General features: G+C 37.5%; 2 protein-coding genes across 3 annotated transcripts; one reads left to right on the forward strand and one right to left on the reverse strand.

The window, feature by feature from the left end:
- Window positions 1–7,396: 7,396 nt before the first annotated feature.
- Window positions 7,397–10,917, reverse strand: mettl6 (methyltransferase 6, methylcytidine). Of its 2 annotated transcripts, XM_058647080.1 has the most exons (6): window positions 10,773–10,917; window positions 10,315–10,504; window positions 9,594–9,728; window positions 9,015–9,185; window positions 8,764–8,905; window positions 7,397–8,240 (listed from the first exon to the last, which is right to left on the reverse strand). In XM_058647080.1, the coding sequence occupies exons 1-6, from the start codon at window positions 10,793–10,795 to the stop codon at window positions 8,086–8,088; spliced, it is 816 nt and encodes a 271-aa protein (XP_058503063.1). In that variant the 5' UTR covers window positions 10,796–10,917; the 3' UTR covers window positions 7,397–8,085. The 2 variants fall into 2 exon arrangements, with proteins under 2 accessions (XP_058503063.1, XP_058503061.1); XM_058647078.1 differs by having other exon boundaries at window positions 10,315–10,795.
- A 280-nt stretch (window positions 10,918–11,197) lies between these two features.
- Window positions 11,198–16,170, forward strand: eaf1 (ELL associated factor 1). The gene is made up of 6 exons (XM_058647081.1): window positions 11,198–11,326; window positions 12,355–12,449; window positions 13,062–13,198; window positions 13,529–13,701; window positions 13,816–14,031; window positions 14,139–16,170. Exons 1-6 carry the CDS (start codon window positions 11,224–11,226, stop codon window positions 14,186–14,188), a joined length of 774 nt encoding a protein of 257 aa, XP_058503064.1. The 5' UTR covers window positions 11,198–11,223; the 3' UTR covers window positions 14,189–16,170.
- The last annotated feature ends 523 nt before the right edge of the window (window positions 16,171–16,693 follow it).

Raw genomic sequence — 16,693 nt, forward strand, 5'->3', positions numbered from 1 at the left:
ATACCATTCCATTTGATTTAGAGATTACAAAATGAAAGCAGTGTAAGTATAACATCTTTCTTATCAAGTCAACGTTATGCAACTGATCCAAATATGTGAAATATTCCAGGCCTGGATTTGTGGACTTGCCGGGACAGGACACTGTCAGCAGATTCCTGAAACAGACACTGAGGCCGTGCCTTGAAGGACAAATCTTTCCCATTATTTCTGTTCTCCATCAGTTCCCTCTGCTCTCTCCTCTCGTCACATCACAACAGTGATGCTTATCTTATCGACGTTTAATGATCAAAGACATTAAACTCACTCCTTCATTCTTTGCGAGTGACTCTGGACGCCAGCGTCAGCAAAACTAACCGGGGTAACACGGTGCAGCAGAGTCGCTGACAATGGGGGCCGTGTGTTGGTGTGAGCCAGACATTGTACTCACTGAGGAGGCGAACACAATCTGTTTAAATGCATTCAAGTGAGGTCCTTGTTGTAAGCGGTTCAGGACTGGAGCATCAGCAAAATGCCAAGAAAGCCCGAAAGAGAGGGACTCGAGGAATTCACACGTGTACGTGGTGTTACACAGAAAGCTGACTGTTTGCTTCACAATCACTTTTTTCTTTCACTTCCTATTCAACCAGAAATATACTGCAGCCTCATCGTGGGGGAAAGCTCTAGTCACAATGACAAATGATGAATTGTGAAGATGAATTCACACATTTTTAAATGAAAAGCTAAAAATGAGATGGTTCTCAAACTGGTAATTCTTTGTGTTTTTTCCCCAAATTTCTTTGGTTCTTGCTTCATTTAATACATCTTTGCTTATCTTTTTGTGTATTTGTACTGCATTTTGTCTCAGTTTTTCTTCAGGTTAATGTGTCTCTATTTTAAGAATCTAGTCAGTTGGTTTAGTTTATTGTCATATATATTAAAAATACAGTGTAATTTTGACGGACAGACATCTTCTCATCCCTCTAATCAGAGAGAATAAAAAGACAATAAAGTACAAGTAAAAATTCAATAAATAATCTATGAAATAAATAAATCCAGAAATAAATAGAGGTTGTGTGCATTTGATGATGCTTATGTGCATTTGTCTGTCTGGGAAGAGTGTGAGTGTGTGATTTTTTTCGAATTACTTTTTTAATGATGAATGCATTTGGTGCCATTAGTTCCACTTACACAAAACACACAAAGAAAACATAAGAGGGAGGTTGGTTTGAAACATGAAAATAGATGACTGAGGACATCCATTTTCTTAAAGTCTCTGTTTGTCAAACACAGTGGGGACCAAAGGGTTTGACTAATGGCGAGAATAACGAGGTGTAACGCGCTTCATAGACACTGTCAATAATTTGGGGGTTGCACTGTTACACAAGAAAGACCTGGGCGTGAAGCTGTGAGTACGTGACCTCCTCCACTTCCCTCTCTGTTTCCCAATGACAGGATGAGGAACTGGGACGTGTTGTTCTTTTTTAAGGACAGATACAGACTCAGGACATGATGGGACATTCACACGCCAGTGAGATTTAAGAGACAGACTGATGTTACTCTGATTAAACAAATTACAGAGGTCCGGGACGATGTGAACATATCCTGACTTAGTTATGCTGAGCAAAAATGATTGTGACTCACAGTATTATTGTGATAATTGTAAAACTATGCTTTTGATATATACATTTTTAGACTCTTAAACTGAAAGTGGTGGAGACGCCTGTCCCTCTTTATTTGGTTGCTCTATAAATAAATATACAGCATTTATGCCACAGCTGCTCTAAAATAACAGCATTGGTTATTATCAAAATGTGTCTGTAATGGTTAAATGCACCAGTTTATAGAAGCAAATTTATATTTTCAATGCTAAAATAAAAAACAGTGAAACACATCATTTTTTCTTGATTAAGATGTGAAATTATAGTTGAATTATTTGTCTTTAAACAGGTGGAGCCTTCGGTCCCGGACCAACCTTCATTAAGTTTGTATCCATAAGTATCTTCTGAAACATGTAACTAATGTTATTATAATTTTACAAAAAAATATGTTACTACAGACGTATATTTTCAACATTATTACTTTAAAGTGGAGACAAGAATCATAGATAAGATCATTATATATCCTTATGTCCTGGAATGAATAAATGAAAAAAACACAGGCTATATGTTGGTAAGCTACACTAATTTATGCAAAAGATGAGCAATTTTATCTATTTATATTCATGCTGATAAGGGAAGTTCACAACATTTTGTGAGTGTTTTTGTTAGATGTTACAAATACTACATTTAAATGACGGGGTTTCAATTTTTATGAGGTGACAGTTGAGACATCAAGAAATCAGACGAGGATATTATACACAATGTTAGTGTGCAGCTGTGGATTAGTGGGTTGTTTTCTAATCTGAAGGTTGGGGGGGTGGGACTAGAGCTAGATATTTATTTTTGTTTTAGTTTTATACATTTATTCATATAGTTTAGTTTAGTGTAGTCTGTAAAATTATTTGAGAAGATGCATGACATGTAAAAAAAGTCAGCTGAATGTTTGCACATCACTGATGTGGAGGCTCCAAGATACAAAAAAGGGGAGTATCGCCCTCTAGTGGCCACATGCTGATATTGCAACTGTATTTAAGTTCTCATCTTTAACAACAGTTAAATATAATTTAATACTTAATCACCAAATCACACCAAACAGCATTTTACACACACTGTATGGTACACACTTGCATGTTTATGTTAATGCTAAGACATGCAAATCATATGCAAATACTGTATGATGTATGGATGTGTTACTTGTACATATGAAGTTAACCGTTACCAGATTTCCTTCATGCTAAATTTTAGTTTTCCTTTTTCTTTTAATGAAATATTAAACATAATCCTAGGCATTGACCTTTAACCCTTGTGAGGTCTTCCCGATTGCCATACACATTTTGTCCTCTGGGGTCAAAAATGACCCTGTCTGGCATAGAATAGTAAAAATTGTCAATCAATTCTATATTACACCTTTAACCTTACTTTAGTCTGACCCATTAAAACAAATCCTTCCCTTTGTTTTTTTAATTTAGGGCCAGTAGAACTGTGTTTAAATAAAAGTGTACCCTGTTTGAGTTAAAATGAAAGGAAACAATAAATGATTTGGAGTATTTGACTTATTGCAGTAGTGGTGTATGTATGTCCAACCAAAAGATTCACTCCTTTACTCGTCAACAGGTGCACGTGCAGAGTTGACAATAAGAAGTAGTCAAAAGTTCAAAGTTTGTAAAAAAAACAACCTTTAAATGACACTGCTTACAAATAACAGGTACAATTAACTTAATCTTCATTTATGAATGATTAAAAATGACCTTTTTGCCATTTATACTGATAATTTGGGTCCTTTCAGGACTGTTTCCTTAACTTTTTATGTCTTTTTTCATGTCATTTAGACAGATTATCACCCACCCGTGTTTCAAGTTTTAAGTTAACTTGATTCCAAATCACTTCTCAAAACAATTAACCCTCCTGATATCCTCAACTTTACTACCACCTTTAATCCTCGGGTCAATTTGCCCCCAGCAATTTAAACCTCAAGACAATTATTTATGTCTTTGTGTCAGGTATTTTAAGTTGACTACCTCGATCGCCTTTTAAATAAAATAAAATATAATATAACCCTCCCCAGCACCCACATGCTTAAAATAAAGTGTTGACAGTGGGTGGGAAAGCTGCTGCTGCTGCTGCTGCTGCTGCAGCAGTGTAAGAACACACATACATGCCCTTCTCCTCCTCCCACGTCACCAGAGTTGATGCTTCATGAGTGTGGCAACACTTTCAGTTTATCTCCTGCCCTTATTAACCGTGGTTGTGACACTCACTGTGAGTGAGTGTGTGTGTGTGGAGAAAGATGCTCTCTACTCGATGTGTGATGCTGCAGCTGCTGCTGCTGCAGCTGCTGGTTGTAACTGTGTGTGCAGCCTCTGAGGAGGAAGGTCAGTAAAGCAACCTCTGATAAATCTTGTGTGTGTGATTGAAGAGATAAAATAAAGTAAAAACTTTATTCTCAGAAATTCTGACTTTAAACTCAGAATTTCTGACTTTATTCTCAGAATTCTGACTTTGAACTCAGAATTTCTCACTTTAAACTCAGCATTTCTCATTTTAAATTCTGAGTTTAAAGTCACAACTCAAATATGTTTTTCATGTGTGGCCTTAATCCTCTTCCGTACATTTTAAAATGGAATTTTCGTTGCGTTTTCAGAGACCGTCGTGGTTCTTTACCGGCAGCAAACCATCCCCGTCTCAAGAGGCTCGTCAGTCAAATTGCTCTGTCACACAAAGTTCAGCCCGAGGCTGTGCGGTAAGGTGCACGCCGCGTGGCAGCTGGAGCACACCGAGCTCACGAACCCCGACAGATACTCGACCACAGTGAACGAGACAGACTCCGGCGGCGGCAACAGGCTGAGGCGGGTGGTGACGGAGATTCTGAAGGTGGGGACGGACGACGGCGGAGACTATCAATGCGTGGCTAAGTGTACGACCGGAGAGTCGGCGAAGGGACACATAATCCAGATCAAGGTTCAAGGTAATGACGTCATCAAGGAGGGAAATTCTATTTGTTTTTGTGTGTTATTTTTTTTTATAACTGAGTAGCATCCAAGTGTGTTGGAGAAACTATGCAGCCTTCAGTTAACATCAAAACTCTATAAAAGATGTTTAGTTTGTCCATTGACTGTGACTTTTGTAAAAACAAAATCTAATTCTATAGAAATCTACTCTAATCCTTACAATCACGTTATTGTAGACTATTAAAAGAAAATCTTCAATTTCTGCGAGATGAAAATAATTCCATCTAAATTGTTCACAGTGGACCTTCAATAAATTTCAACGACTTTGTCTGAGAAACTTTGTAACTTTATGTTGTATTTATAATACTATATCTATAGTATATTGTTAACAAAAAGGACCCCTCTAATTTAATACACTATCATGTTGATTTTACAACATATCCAAATATGTTCATATCATATTGTACTATTGCTGTCATCAATGAGAGAAGATTAATATTAATATTAAGTACACAACAGACTTATATTATATTGTGGAATGAAAACACCAGAGAAGACCTGATTTAAAAAAAAGGGCAAAATCTATTTTATATATTATAAATATTTTATAGCCTTTTGTTTTCCAGTTTCTTATTTTTAATTGATTTTATTCATTACTTGCTGCAAGTTTTTATTTTTCTCGCCCATTTCATTCAATACTCTTATTTTCCTGTTGGTTATTGAATATTTTTGTGTCCTATATTATCATATATTCCCTGTATTTTGTGTCCTATATAAAATTAAACTTCTAAATACACTCACATACATTTCAATCATAAATGACATATTACACATATTACAAAAGGTAAGGAAGGGTGTATAAAAGTATAAAAATAATATAAATATAGAATGACAAAAATATAAATATGAGGTTATTGTTTGTCTCATGAGAAGCTCTTTGAGTTATGGCTTTAGGATAATGCTCTATAAATAAAGCTCATGATTGTATTATATTACATTATTATACTCATTATTTTTGTATTTAATTTGTATTTTAATGTATTAATGTGTTAAGTGGTTTTAATACAGAAAAATGCATCTGAACAGCAGCATCAAACCAACGTAACGCCGTTTACTTTGAAACATCATTATTTTTAAATTTTTTTGAAACCAGCAGCTTTCACAAATATAGCTCTGTGCATTTATTTTAATTAGTTAAACTGTTGTTTTCTGTGTTACTGGATTCTGTGGAAAGGAAACGGATGGTTAAGACTGAAGAACCTCAATGATGTGTTCTGTTCTCTTCTAGGTTGATCACTGAAACATCACTGTTCATAGAGGATCAAACTGGTTTTCACAAGTTGGATGGAAATGTTTCTTTTCTTTTTTTTACTTCATCAGCTGCTCGCTTTCTTTTGTGGCTTCACCTCAGCAGAGTAAATTTATATTAAAATTGCCATTACCATCTTGTCCCGTGTTTAAATTCTTAATTGAAATCAAATAAAGACAATTCAATTTTAAATTCAATGAGGAAAACTGATGTGTAAATTTAATAAAATGTGGCATGTAACTTTTAAATATAAACAACTGTGTGTTATATTCAAACCATTATCAAATTAGTTCATGCAGTAAATCCATATGACTCTTTCCATATGTTTCTCTGTAAAGCAACGTTTTGTTTTCATGTGTGGAGACACAGAGTGATGCGTCTCACATGCAACTGACAGAAGCGGATTTTAGGTTAAGGGATCATCCCCGATTCTCTGAAACATGAGCAAATTGAAACAAATGCTTAAAAAAATAAAATAAAAAAGTTAAGTAATTAACCCTTGTTCTTCGAAACACGAGTGAGGAAATGAGATACCGAAAATAGAGAACGGTTGAAATATGGAAAATATATGGAGTTTCCTGGATGTACAACTTAATTTAATATGTTTTATTGCCTACACCTGCTAACAAAACAAGACATGTACAAGACATGACATTGTACAGTAAATGCTCAACCAACCCATGCAGTAATTCTTTCTGAGGTGCACACACACAAACCTCAGCTTTATTTTACCGTTTGCAGCTGACTGAATGCAACAAGGTCTGAAAAGCCACAATCAACAGCTAAAATTAGAACCGAGGCTACTACTTGTTTTTTTAGATGCTGCTCTTGTTCAGTTTCCTTCCTGAGAACAAACGACTACACGCGGAGAGGACAAAGCCGCAGCAGAGTAAGAACAAACTATGGCCATTTATGTGAAAGGCAAGTGCAGCTGCGATGAAAACTGATTCTTCATGTCACACTCAGAAATAAAAATCATCTGCACAAAGCAAATAAAGTTTGAATTGCTAATTCAGTTGCTGTGTTGACCAATTCACGTGATAACACAGGGAGATTGTCGTGTTGTGTTGCTGTTGTTTCCCCTTTGTTCGGCTGCATAAACCAAACCACAGGACAGGAAACTGCAGCGAGCCATGAGTAGTTTCGAAATCAAGGTTGACTTTCAGTCAGACTGAGACAACTTCAGGAAAAGGCACCTGAACATTTAGTTTTTTTTATAAAACGTCATCATGTGAATGTGTCTGATTATTATCTTATCAGTGGAATAAATGGACCACAGTCAGCAGGGGAGTTTTTGCAAACAATTTTAGACCAAGTGTGAAATGACCCACAGGATTTGAACAACAAATATTTAAAGCTGTAATTATAGACAAGTAAGCGGCTTAAACCTGTCATCATGTTAAAACTAGAGGTCAACAGATGCTGGTTTTTCTGAACCTGACATATGATGTCGATTGTTTGGGGTCGATATGTCTTATATATACACACACGTTGATATATGCATCTTTCCCTTTATCTGTTAAAATATGAGTTTAATAATAACAAATGAAACACTAAATAGCTTCACTTTAAAAAAGACATTTATTGAACAACACTTGTGTTCCGTTTCTCCAATCTGCATTTTGTGTCTGCACTGCAGTGCATTTTAATAATTTAAAATTAGATATGAACTATTAAATGGAAGAAACCAAAGGTCTCAACTTTTGGGTGAAATATATAATATTTTACAAGATTTATCCAGCTTCTCAGATCAAAAATAATAGAAACTTAGAGATTAGTAATTATCAGTCAAACATTTTAAAATGATTATTAGTACAAATGGCAAAAATCAGTCAGATGAATTGATAATCAGCCCCCTAATTAAAACTGGCTAAATAGTGCAACGGTGACAGAAAAACAACACCATCAACATCTATATTGGTTCCCTGTAAGCCTTGCTTTTACTCTATTACTCACTTTGCCACCATTAAGGCAGCATTAAAAAATGTTTGTAATAATGTTGCACAGTTCCACGCATTTTATTCCCAGTGAACATTGTCTTCACGTGTTTGGCGAGGTGGTAAGATCCAATATGTCACTGAGAAAATCAAATGAGGAACCCACCTGCATCTGTCTGTTCTAAAGAACTCAAAACCATCAGCGTTTTCAGCCACAAACCCCCCATCACCTTGAATTCCATCAGGACGTCTCAGTTTCGTGTGTCTCAACACCTCTGTAGATTTATGAGGAGCCAGGTGAAGGCAAAGTGACGTCAGGAACCATGCGATGGACCAGGCTTTGTGAATTTGCTTTGCAGAAACACCCTGGGAACACAGATCCCCTCCTTTTTGTTGACCGTCTCTCTCAAGACGTAGTCATTGGCAACCGTTTGGAAGCCAGTGTCTTCAAAGAGCTCAGCCAGGAACTCTGGAATCAGAGGAGAGGACAAACTGATGATTTCGGAGAAGGTCCAGGTGTTTACTGGTGACGTTTAAATTCAGAGGTTTCAGGAGAAATGTGAAGAAAAGCTCTGTGTAAAATCTCAATCTTAAAAAAAGGTATTTTCAATATAAAGAGATTTGCATTTCCCATGACAACGGTGCAAATAAACAACATTGAAATAAAAAGCTTGCAAAGATGGTGGCCAAAGTTTTTGTTTGGTGTGCTCATCTGTCGTACATCTTGCTTTTTCTCTCTCATTCATTCCCTCTCCCTCTTATTACTACAGAGGATGTGGCTAATACATGGTTAACTCAAAAACATGAAGAAAATGCCAGACAGGTGGAGGGCAGCAGATAGAGCAGAGTTCATCCCTCTTTTAGATCAATCCATACCAACACAAATTCTGCATTGAAATTCTACAAAATGATGGTCCGTCACAAAATTAAAAATGACAGACAATTTCCAAACTGGAAGTCCTGTAAGACACAAACTTAAGAACTTTCCTAACCTTTGGAGAAGAAGTAGGACCTGGTTCCGTCTTGACGTACATAGAAGTTCTCCCCCAGCTTGTTGCCAGATTTGAATCGGAGCATGGCGTGATCGTGCAGGCCGTAGTCCCGAAACAAGACAACACCACCAGGCTTCAGCACCTTAAAGATGTTAAATGACACATTAAGATTTACCATCGGACACATACACTTACAGCCAAATCCAGATTTACTAAATTAGAAACCCTTGTGTTCGCATCTGTGATCTCACCCTGCTAATGTTCTGCAGAGCCAGCTTCATCTTCTCAGGATGGACGGCGGACAGAACAAAGATAAGCATGACAACGTCCACGCCGTCTTCTGGCACATTCGTTCTCAGGTCATCTTTAGTTAAATCACACTGGAAGGTACAGCAACGCTCCGGGCAGTACAGAGCATTTTGCTGTAAACGGATTAAGATGCTGTCTTCATTAAAGCTGCATTAATAAATCCATTAACACATACTACAAACTATATACTAAAAATTTAAGTATTGTCTTTTGTTTGTCTTTTTTTATGTTGGTGTGATGATTGGACAAGGACATGCAATTTCTTTTTTAAAATAGTCAGATATTTTCTCCTATTTTCCTTTTTATTTAAAGTTGTTGTGAATAACCACAGTTCTGAGCTACTAAAAAAAAATAAAGGTCCAGTCTACATCAAGGATTTAGTCAATTTTCCTAGAGATTCTGTTTTGTTTGTTAATCTGAGGGATTGTGTGTGGATATGAAGTTGCATTCTAGCAGCAGAACTATACAACAAAAAACAGGAAAGCATTATTTATTGGTACTGATGAATAGATGTATCTCACTTTTACAAATTCAACAGCTCTTGGTGAGAAGTCACAGGCATAAACAAAGATGTTCAGGTCGTCCTCAAGCAGCGGGAAGATGCAGTTTCCCACACCACAGCCAGCTTCCAGCAGCACCAACCTCTGGGATTCAAACTGCAAAACAAGCAGGGAAAAAAACACATAGCCACGGCATTAATTCACCACCTTTCAATCTAATTCATGCTGTGATGACCCTAAGTTGCTCTGAATGACAGGAATAAGGAAATATTCTTGATTAATCCTGCAGGTTTGCAAAATATCTTACCGCATATCATGCATTTCTGAAATGACAATCCCACTCATTATTAAACAATATCAAGTTATGACTCGATTTAGGCTGCTACAATTATTAGATTGGTCAATTGTTAATTGAGTACTAAATTAATCTGCAACTATTTTGATACTCGATTAATCGCTTAGAGTGTTTGGTTTTTTTCAATAGTTAAAACAAGCTGTCGGATTTTTTTCAGCTTCTTAAATGTGAATATTTGGTGGTTTCTTTGCTCCCTATAATAAAGAAATTCACATTTAATACAATTTGTTTGTGGACAAAACAAGACATTCGAGAACATCATCATTTCCAGGTTTGGTGAACTAAATAATCGTTAGTTGCAGCCCTGGGTTCCATCAACATCAAGGTACATACTACAAAACGATATAGACTATGGAATTAAGGTTTAACTGTACATGTCTTCCTCACCTCTCTGTACGCTTTGAGCTCCTCAAACTCTCTGGTGGTCCAGTGTCTGTCCTTGAAGAAATTCGTCGTGTTCCTTTTGTAAAACAAGTCCCAGTTCTTCTGCGCTTCTTTCTCCAGCTTCATCTGTTTGAAGCCGGACACCAGTGTCTGCTCCCCGCTCGATTTCTCCATCTCCTCCGGTGTTAAAAGCCTGGCGACGGAAGTTTTTGTTTGTTCTGAGCGACAAGGGGAAGTTTCGTCTTTCGACTCCACTTCTTCTCGAGATGGTGTTTCTTTAATGTCACATTTTGCATCTTCTGTCAGTTCCATGTTGCCTTTAAAAACACGGATTTCACAGCATCCGTGTTTATTTCGGCAGCTTAGTCTTAAATATGTTAGGACGCGAGTTAATCATACGTTTAACATTCACTCAACTGTATTAAAACGTAAATATTGTTTAAAACATTTCTAGTGGCTACCTCTTTGCACGTTTAGTGTCCATCTTGTCCGTTACAGAAATCCATCCGTGTTGCTGTTATGATAAATTCATTTCCGTGTGGTGTGGCGCCAATTTTATTCACGGCTTGTTTTCTGTCAATTGAAAACACATAGTAGTTTCTGAACGTGAACATATAATCATCTAATTGTGTAAGTTATTTAACTATCATTGAATACCTTTTACAGCTTTATATTTAATGGGGGTGAATAAAGTAAAAAACAAAAAGACGACGGTAACATTTCACAGACGGTCCAAAAGCGGAAGAGGCGCGGTTAGGTGACGAAAGAGTTGTTTTGCTAAGTGTTAGCCACGACAGGCTAACTTTGTTTCACAGTTAAAAGTCTTATTTTTTTTAAATTAAACGGATCCCGAGCGGATTTTCGGAGATAGATGTGCATTACAACGGTTCTTTTTGTGAAGCAATCGGAGACATGAACGGAAGCACGAACCCGCTGCTGGACAAAGAGGAGCATGTTTTGAAGCTCGGAGAAAGCTTCGAGAAGAGGCCAAAATCTTCATTTCACACCATCAGATGTGAGCGTCGACAAAATATAGAAGTGAACAGATTAAACAGTTGTAAAAGTCAATGTGTGAATGTGTGGAATAAACTGTTGTATGGGATTAATTCGCTCGCACGGACGAGGAACCTGCCTCTTATATAACCCCCGAGCCCATGAGGAGGATAAGTAAATTACGTCATTTGCATAGCAAACGTGTAGCTACACATGCATTTCTTTGAATAAAAATGACATCATATTTGCATATTATATTTGCTATTACTCAAAAACAGTGTGTAATATTATGACATAGGAAGACGTGCTCTATAGAAAATGTATTAACTTTTTACTTAAAATTTCTTAACACTGTAAGTGACTCTTAAACTAATTACTTCCAGTATCCAGTTGGTTTTGAATAAATAAACAATACAATTAAAGTAAATGTCTTTTTTCCCCACAAAAGCTGTTTTGCAAGGATGAATCAATTAATAGTTAACTAAATTACATGTCAACTGTTTTGAAAATTGTTTTATAAAGAATTCAAATAATATTTTTGCTTTTACAGCTTCTTAAATGTTAATATCCACTGGTGTGTTTGCGCCATATAACAAAAAACCCCAAAAAACTACAAGTTTGGTTTGTGGACAAAATTAGATAGTGAGAAAATAATCTTTTTCAAGGTTTTAATCTAAATAACTAATCATTTTTTAACACTCTCTGACACTTTGTAGACCAAACAACTAATCATTAATCGAGAAAATTAGCAATAGATGAATTGATTGTTGGTTGCAGCCCTGTCATATCACAGTTACAGTTTAAGTCAGTATAGACAGACGAAGTGCTGGGTAGATAATGGAATAATAATATCAATATAAGTGTGTTTTTGGGGATTAAAAGGTGTCATTACCTTTGCCAAGGATGTTGTGTTATGACCACATTTATCAGGTTGACAGTAAATGACAGAAACAAAGCAGCCTTGGCAGAGGTTTGCGCTCTCTGTGTACTTTGTTTATGTTTAAAATATTTGTTGACCTGACTGAATCACCCTGTGTCGTTGTTTGACAGATGACTTTAAACCAGCATCGATTGACACAAGCTGCGAGGGAGAGCTACAAGTTGGGAAAGGAGATGAAGTTACCATCACGTTACCTCACATTCCGGTAAAACTGCTGCTCTCTATTTCAACTTTCTATCCCTGTGCCTGTATGTTTCCAGAGGAGGGAACAGAGGGACAATAAGCATGTGAATGTTTAATGTTTTCATCAATTATTATGAGCAGTGATTCCCAAACACTGGTTGGAGACCCACAGATTGGTCGTGGGAGATCTTTTTTTTGGAGTGTCACCAAACAAATTAACAGAATTTTCCCAAACATTTAGTGAATGTGCATGTTTTAAATAACATGAATTAAATTTTAGTTAACTCACTAAACACCAAATAAAAATCTGTTATGATGATTTACCTGTTGTTTAATTACTGATATGAAATGAACTCTCAACACAGTAACTTTCTGTAAGGTTAGAAAAAAATATAAAAGATAATTATGCCAGGTTTTGGAAAACATTTTTGCTTAACCGTCTAGGCAAAGACAACAAAAGAAGAAATCAATGAGTATAATTGCACAAAAAAAATTACGTCTCTGGTTATTTTACCTGAGATTATTGAGAATCATTCCTCAGGAAAAAAAAAAAAGAAGAAGCAGATATACCTGCAGGCTGGCACAGTGATAAAAGAACCTGAGATAAAACATTTTACTGTTTGTTTTTCCCCAGGGATCCACGCCTCCGATGACCGTGTTCAAAGGAAACAAGCGCCCGTACCAGAAGGACTGCGTGCTCATCATAAACCACGACACCGGGGAATTTGTCCTGGAGAAGCTGAGCAGCAGCATCCAGGTCAAGAAAACCAGGTAAGATACACTGACGTAAAGTCATTTCATAAGGACACCTGATAGTTTGGCTCCACCTGATGGACACTGATTATTACTACAATAAATGCAGCAACAGTGTCCAAAAAAGTCACACTGACTCATTCTAGTAGTATTCATTCATTTTGAATCAAAACTGAACATTTATATCTTAAATGCATCATGTTTTAATGTCCTTAGGTAAAACTTGTCCTTGACACAAATATGATTTTTCTTCTCCATTGTCTTCACATCACCAGGAGGGATTTTACGGAGGTTGATTTAAAGATTAAACAACAGTTGGTGCGTCTGCTGCTAATGTGTGTGTTTTAGGGCAGAGGGCAGCAGTAAGATTCAAGCCCGGATCGAACAGCAATCGGTGCGATCCAGTCAGCCAAGCTCTCAGTTTAGGGCCCCCACCAAGCCCGGAACCGGGGTCAAGACTTCGCCATCCCCTTCCAAGGATAATCCGTCACCAGAGCCGCAGCTCGATGACATCAAAAGAGGTGAGGACGCTCAGCCACGGCCTGTGTTAGAGCAGAGTGACGCAAACTCTCTTGTGTGTGTGTGTGTGTGTGTGTGTGTGTGTCGTCACAAACCCACATTCACCTTTTTCTCAGAGCTGCGAGCAGAGGTGGACATGATTGAGGAGATGAGCAGCAGCGGCAGCAGCAGCTCCTCAGACTCGGCGAGCGCCTCGGGGAGCGGTGACGACAGCAGCGACGGCGAACACGACGCCCCGCGACCGCTCAGTCAGACCTCGCCCAGCTGCCAGCCTGTGGCCAACGGAGGAGCCGACTGGCAGCAGGGCAACAACCAGCTCATGAATACGCTCAGTGAGTATCAGAGAGACACAAAGATACGGTCATGCACGTACACACACAGTCACACGCACAGTCACAATATTCCTAACCTGCATCACTCTTCCTTTTCTTCCTTACAGGAAATGATCTCCAGCTCAGTGAATCAGGCAGTGACAGTGATGATGACTGACCTCTGCTGGTCAGTCTCATGCTCCCTCCTCTTCCTCCTCCTCCTCTCTGCCTGGTTCGTTTGCTGTGGTAGCTGACTCCAGCTGTATATCTGGTTTTTACTTTATTCTTCGTATCTCCTCAAAGCTGATCAGCCTGGATCTTAAAAGAGTGTATTTTTTATTAGATGTATATTTTGTTTTGTATAGCAAAGTTTTAGAGAAAGAGACTTTTACGTGAGAGGTTTGGCAGATTATATTTGAGAGTGAACACACATATTTTCTGTACCTAGAGCAGCTAGTTTTACCTACTCGTGTCTTTGTTTGGTCTGTTTGCGGTAAAATGAGGCGGAGACTGACGTGGAGTATCATCCCTCCGTCTCTTCCTGTGTCACATCGTTTGAGGTTTGTGGGGATTATCTAGACATTCAGTTTCAATCGGATAACAATAGAAAAACAGCATATTTTGCACAGTGCAGCCTGTGCATGATTAGCATCAAAACAAAGACAAAACCCGTCAATTCTTATCATCTGCCAATCTGAGTGTTGAGCTCAGATTATGCAGCAGTGTTGACAGTGAGGCAAAAGTCTCATTAAAGTCACATTTTAACCACAGATGGTTTGTGTGAGGTTGTATAAATGAGATAATAATAGTAATATAATTCATGCCACCCATGTGCTTACGACAAATATGAGACATGCAGGAAAAACAGATTTTAGCCACTTAAAGGTCCAGTGTGCAGAATTTAGGGCAAACTACTTTTTAAGTGTACGATCACCTGATTGTATGAATTGTTGTTTCTCATTTTACCCAGAATGAGCCTTTTATATTCACGTCCGGAGCCGAGTCAACTCTACGGAGACCACTAAGTTTTTTTCACAGTGGCCCACAATGGACAAACTAAACATCTTTTGAGCTTTGACGCTAACTGAAGGCTACATGGGTTCTCCAACACACTTGGAAGAGAAGGGTGAGGTGAGGGATATTCAGCTACACACTGTACCTTTAAGAAAAGGTAAAATCCACACCTTTATGTTATATTCCGCATATATTCACCGCTTTATCGCACTCTTACTCAACCTTCCCTGACTGGAGACTGAAACTTGTTGTTGCTCTGTAAACCGCTCACTCCCCTGGACCAAAGTCCATACAGAAAATGTGCGTTTTCTTCACATTGCGACACACACCGGAGTTGTCGATCCACTGCTGCTTCCATCAGTAATCATAAAGGTCATTTTTTTGTGTTTTAAATACTTTGTTTGTATTTCATTGAGGAAAGCAAACAAGATAGCAGTAGACGAGCAGTACCTCACGCAATCATACTTAAAAAAAAAAAAACATGAACTAACTCTTTACATTGTTGTTTTGCTCATTCAGAGCAGTAAGCTAATTTAATTGTCAATAACAAAATAACAGTATAACCAGTTACAGTATGAAAACAATACCTCAGGGTTAACTACAGTTAATCACAGTTATTATTATTAGTTATGATATTTGAAACCCGATCAGGATTAAATCCAGAAAAGGGCAAACACATTTCCCTTTCAAAAAGATGTGATTGTCATTTATATTTATACAGCACCCTCTCATGCCTTATACAGCTGCTCAGACTGGAAACAAAGGTGAATGTATCATTTCTTTTTTTAAATGCCAAAGAGTTGATGCCGTGGGTTCATTCTGCTTCTGTCGGAGTCTGTGATGTGTTTATTAACAGCTGAGGTCAGTGATTATTGGCGAATATCACTCGTTACTGGATTTTGTCGTTTAATATTTGGGAAATAATATCTATATATATTTTATTTCGATATGCACCCTCACATTGGGAGAATTATGTGACATCATGGCATTTGTTGGTGCTTTATATCACGGCTGTACAGAGCAGGGATAAGTGTAAGTTAGTGTTTGAGACGACGACAGTTACAGTTTGTCCTGTTTGTCGGATTATTTGCCGTTCATGTGTTTGTTTGTTTGGTTTGTGTGAGAAGCTTCTGTTAAGAAAAACAAAACACTGCTCCAGCTCAGTTCTGTTGTCTGATGGACTCTGTTGTTGTTGTTGTTGTTGTTTTTGGTGCTTTAGGTTTTTCGGTCATGTTCTAGTGATACGTTTACAAAAAATGTGTTTGTACAAATTTGAAGTGTATTAAAAGTTTGTCGATGTGTTTAAAAAGTGTCATTCTTTTTTTTTATTTGACTGATAAATGGTATTGAAGAGGGACATGGTGTAACTATGGCAACAGTGATGTGCAGTATTTCACTGTCAAGAGATTTTCTTTCATGAGGAGTTTGCTGAGTGTGAAATTATGAAAAAGGCTTGTAATAATTATAAAAAAAAAGGTTCCTTGGGTCATGAAATCCTTGAAGGTTTGTACATTTGAAAAAAAAATCTCAAGGCCCTTGAAAATGTCATGGGACATTGAAAGTGCTTGAATTTTGTGCAAGAAAGAAGTTCAGTCTATATTTAGGTAAATGTCTCCCTTTGTTTGTAACGCCATCTACTGTTGCATGCCCTGCATTGCTTGATGTACGT

The sequence above is a fragment of the Solea solea genome, chromosome 13 (assembly GCF_958295425.1).
Source record: "Solea solea chromosome 13, fSolSol10.1, whole genome shotgun sequence".
NCBI lineage: Eukaryota > Metazoa > Chordata > Actinopteri > Pleuronectiformes > Soleidae > Solea > Solea solea.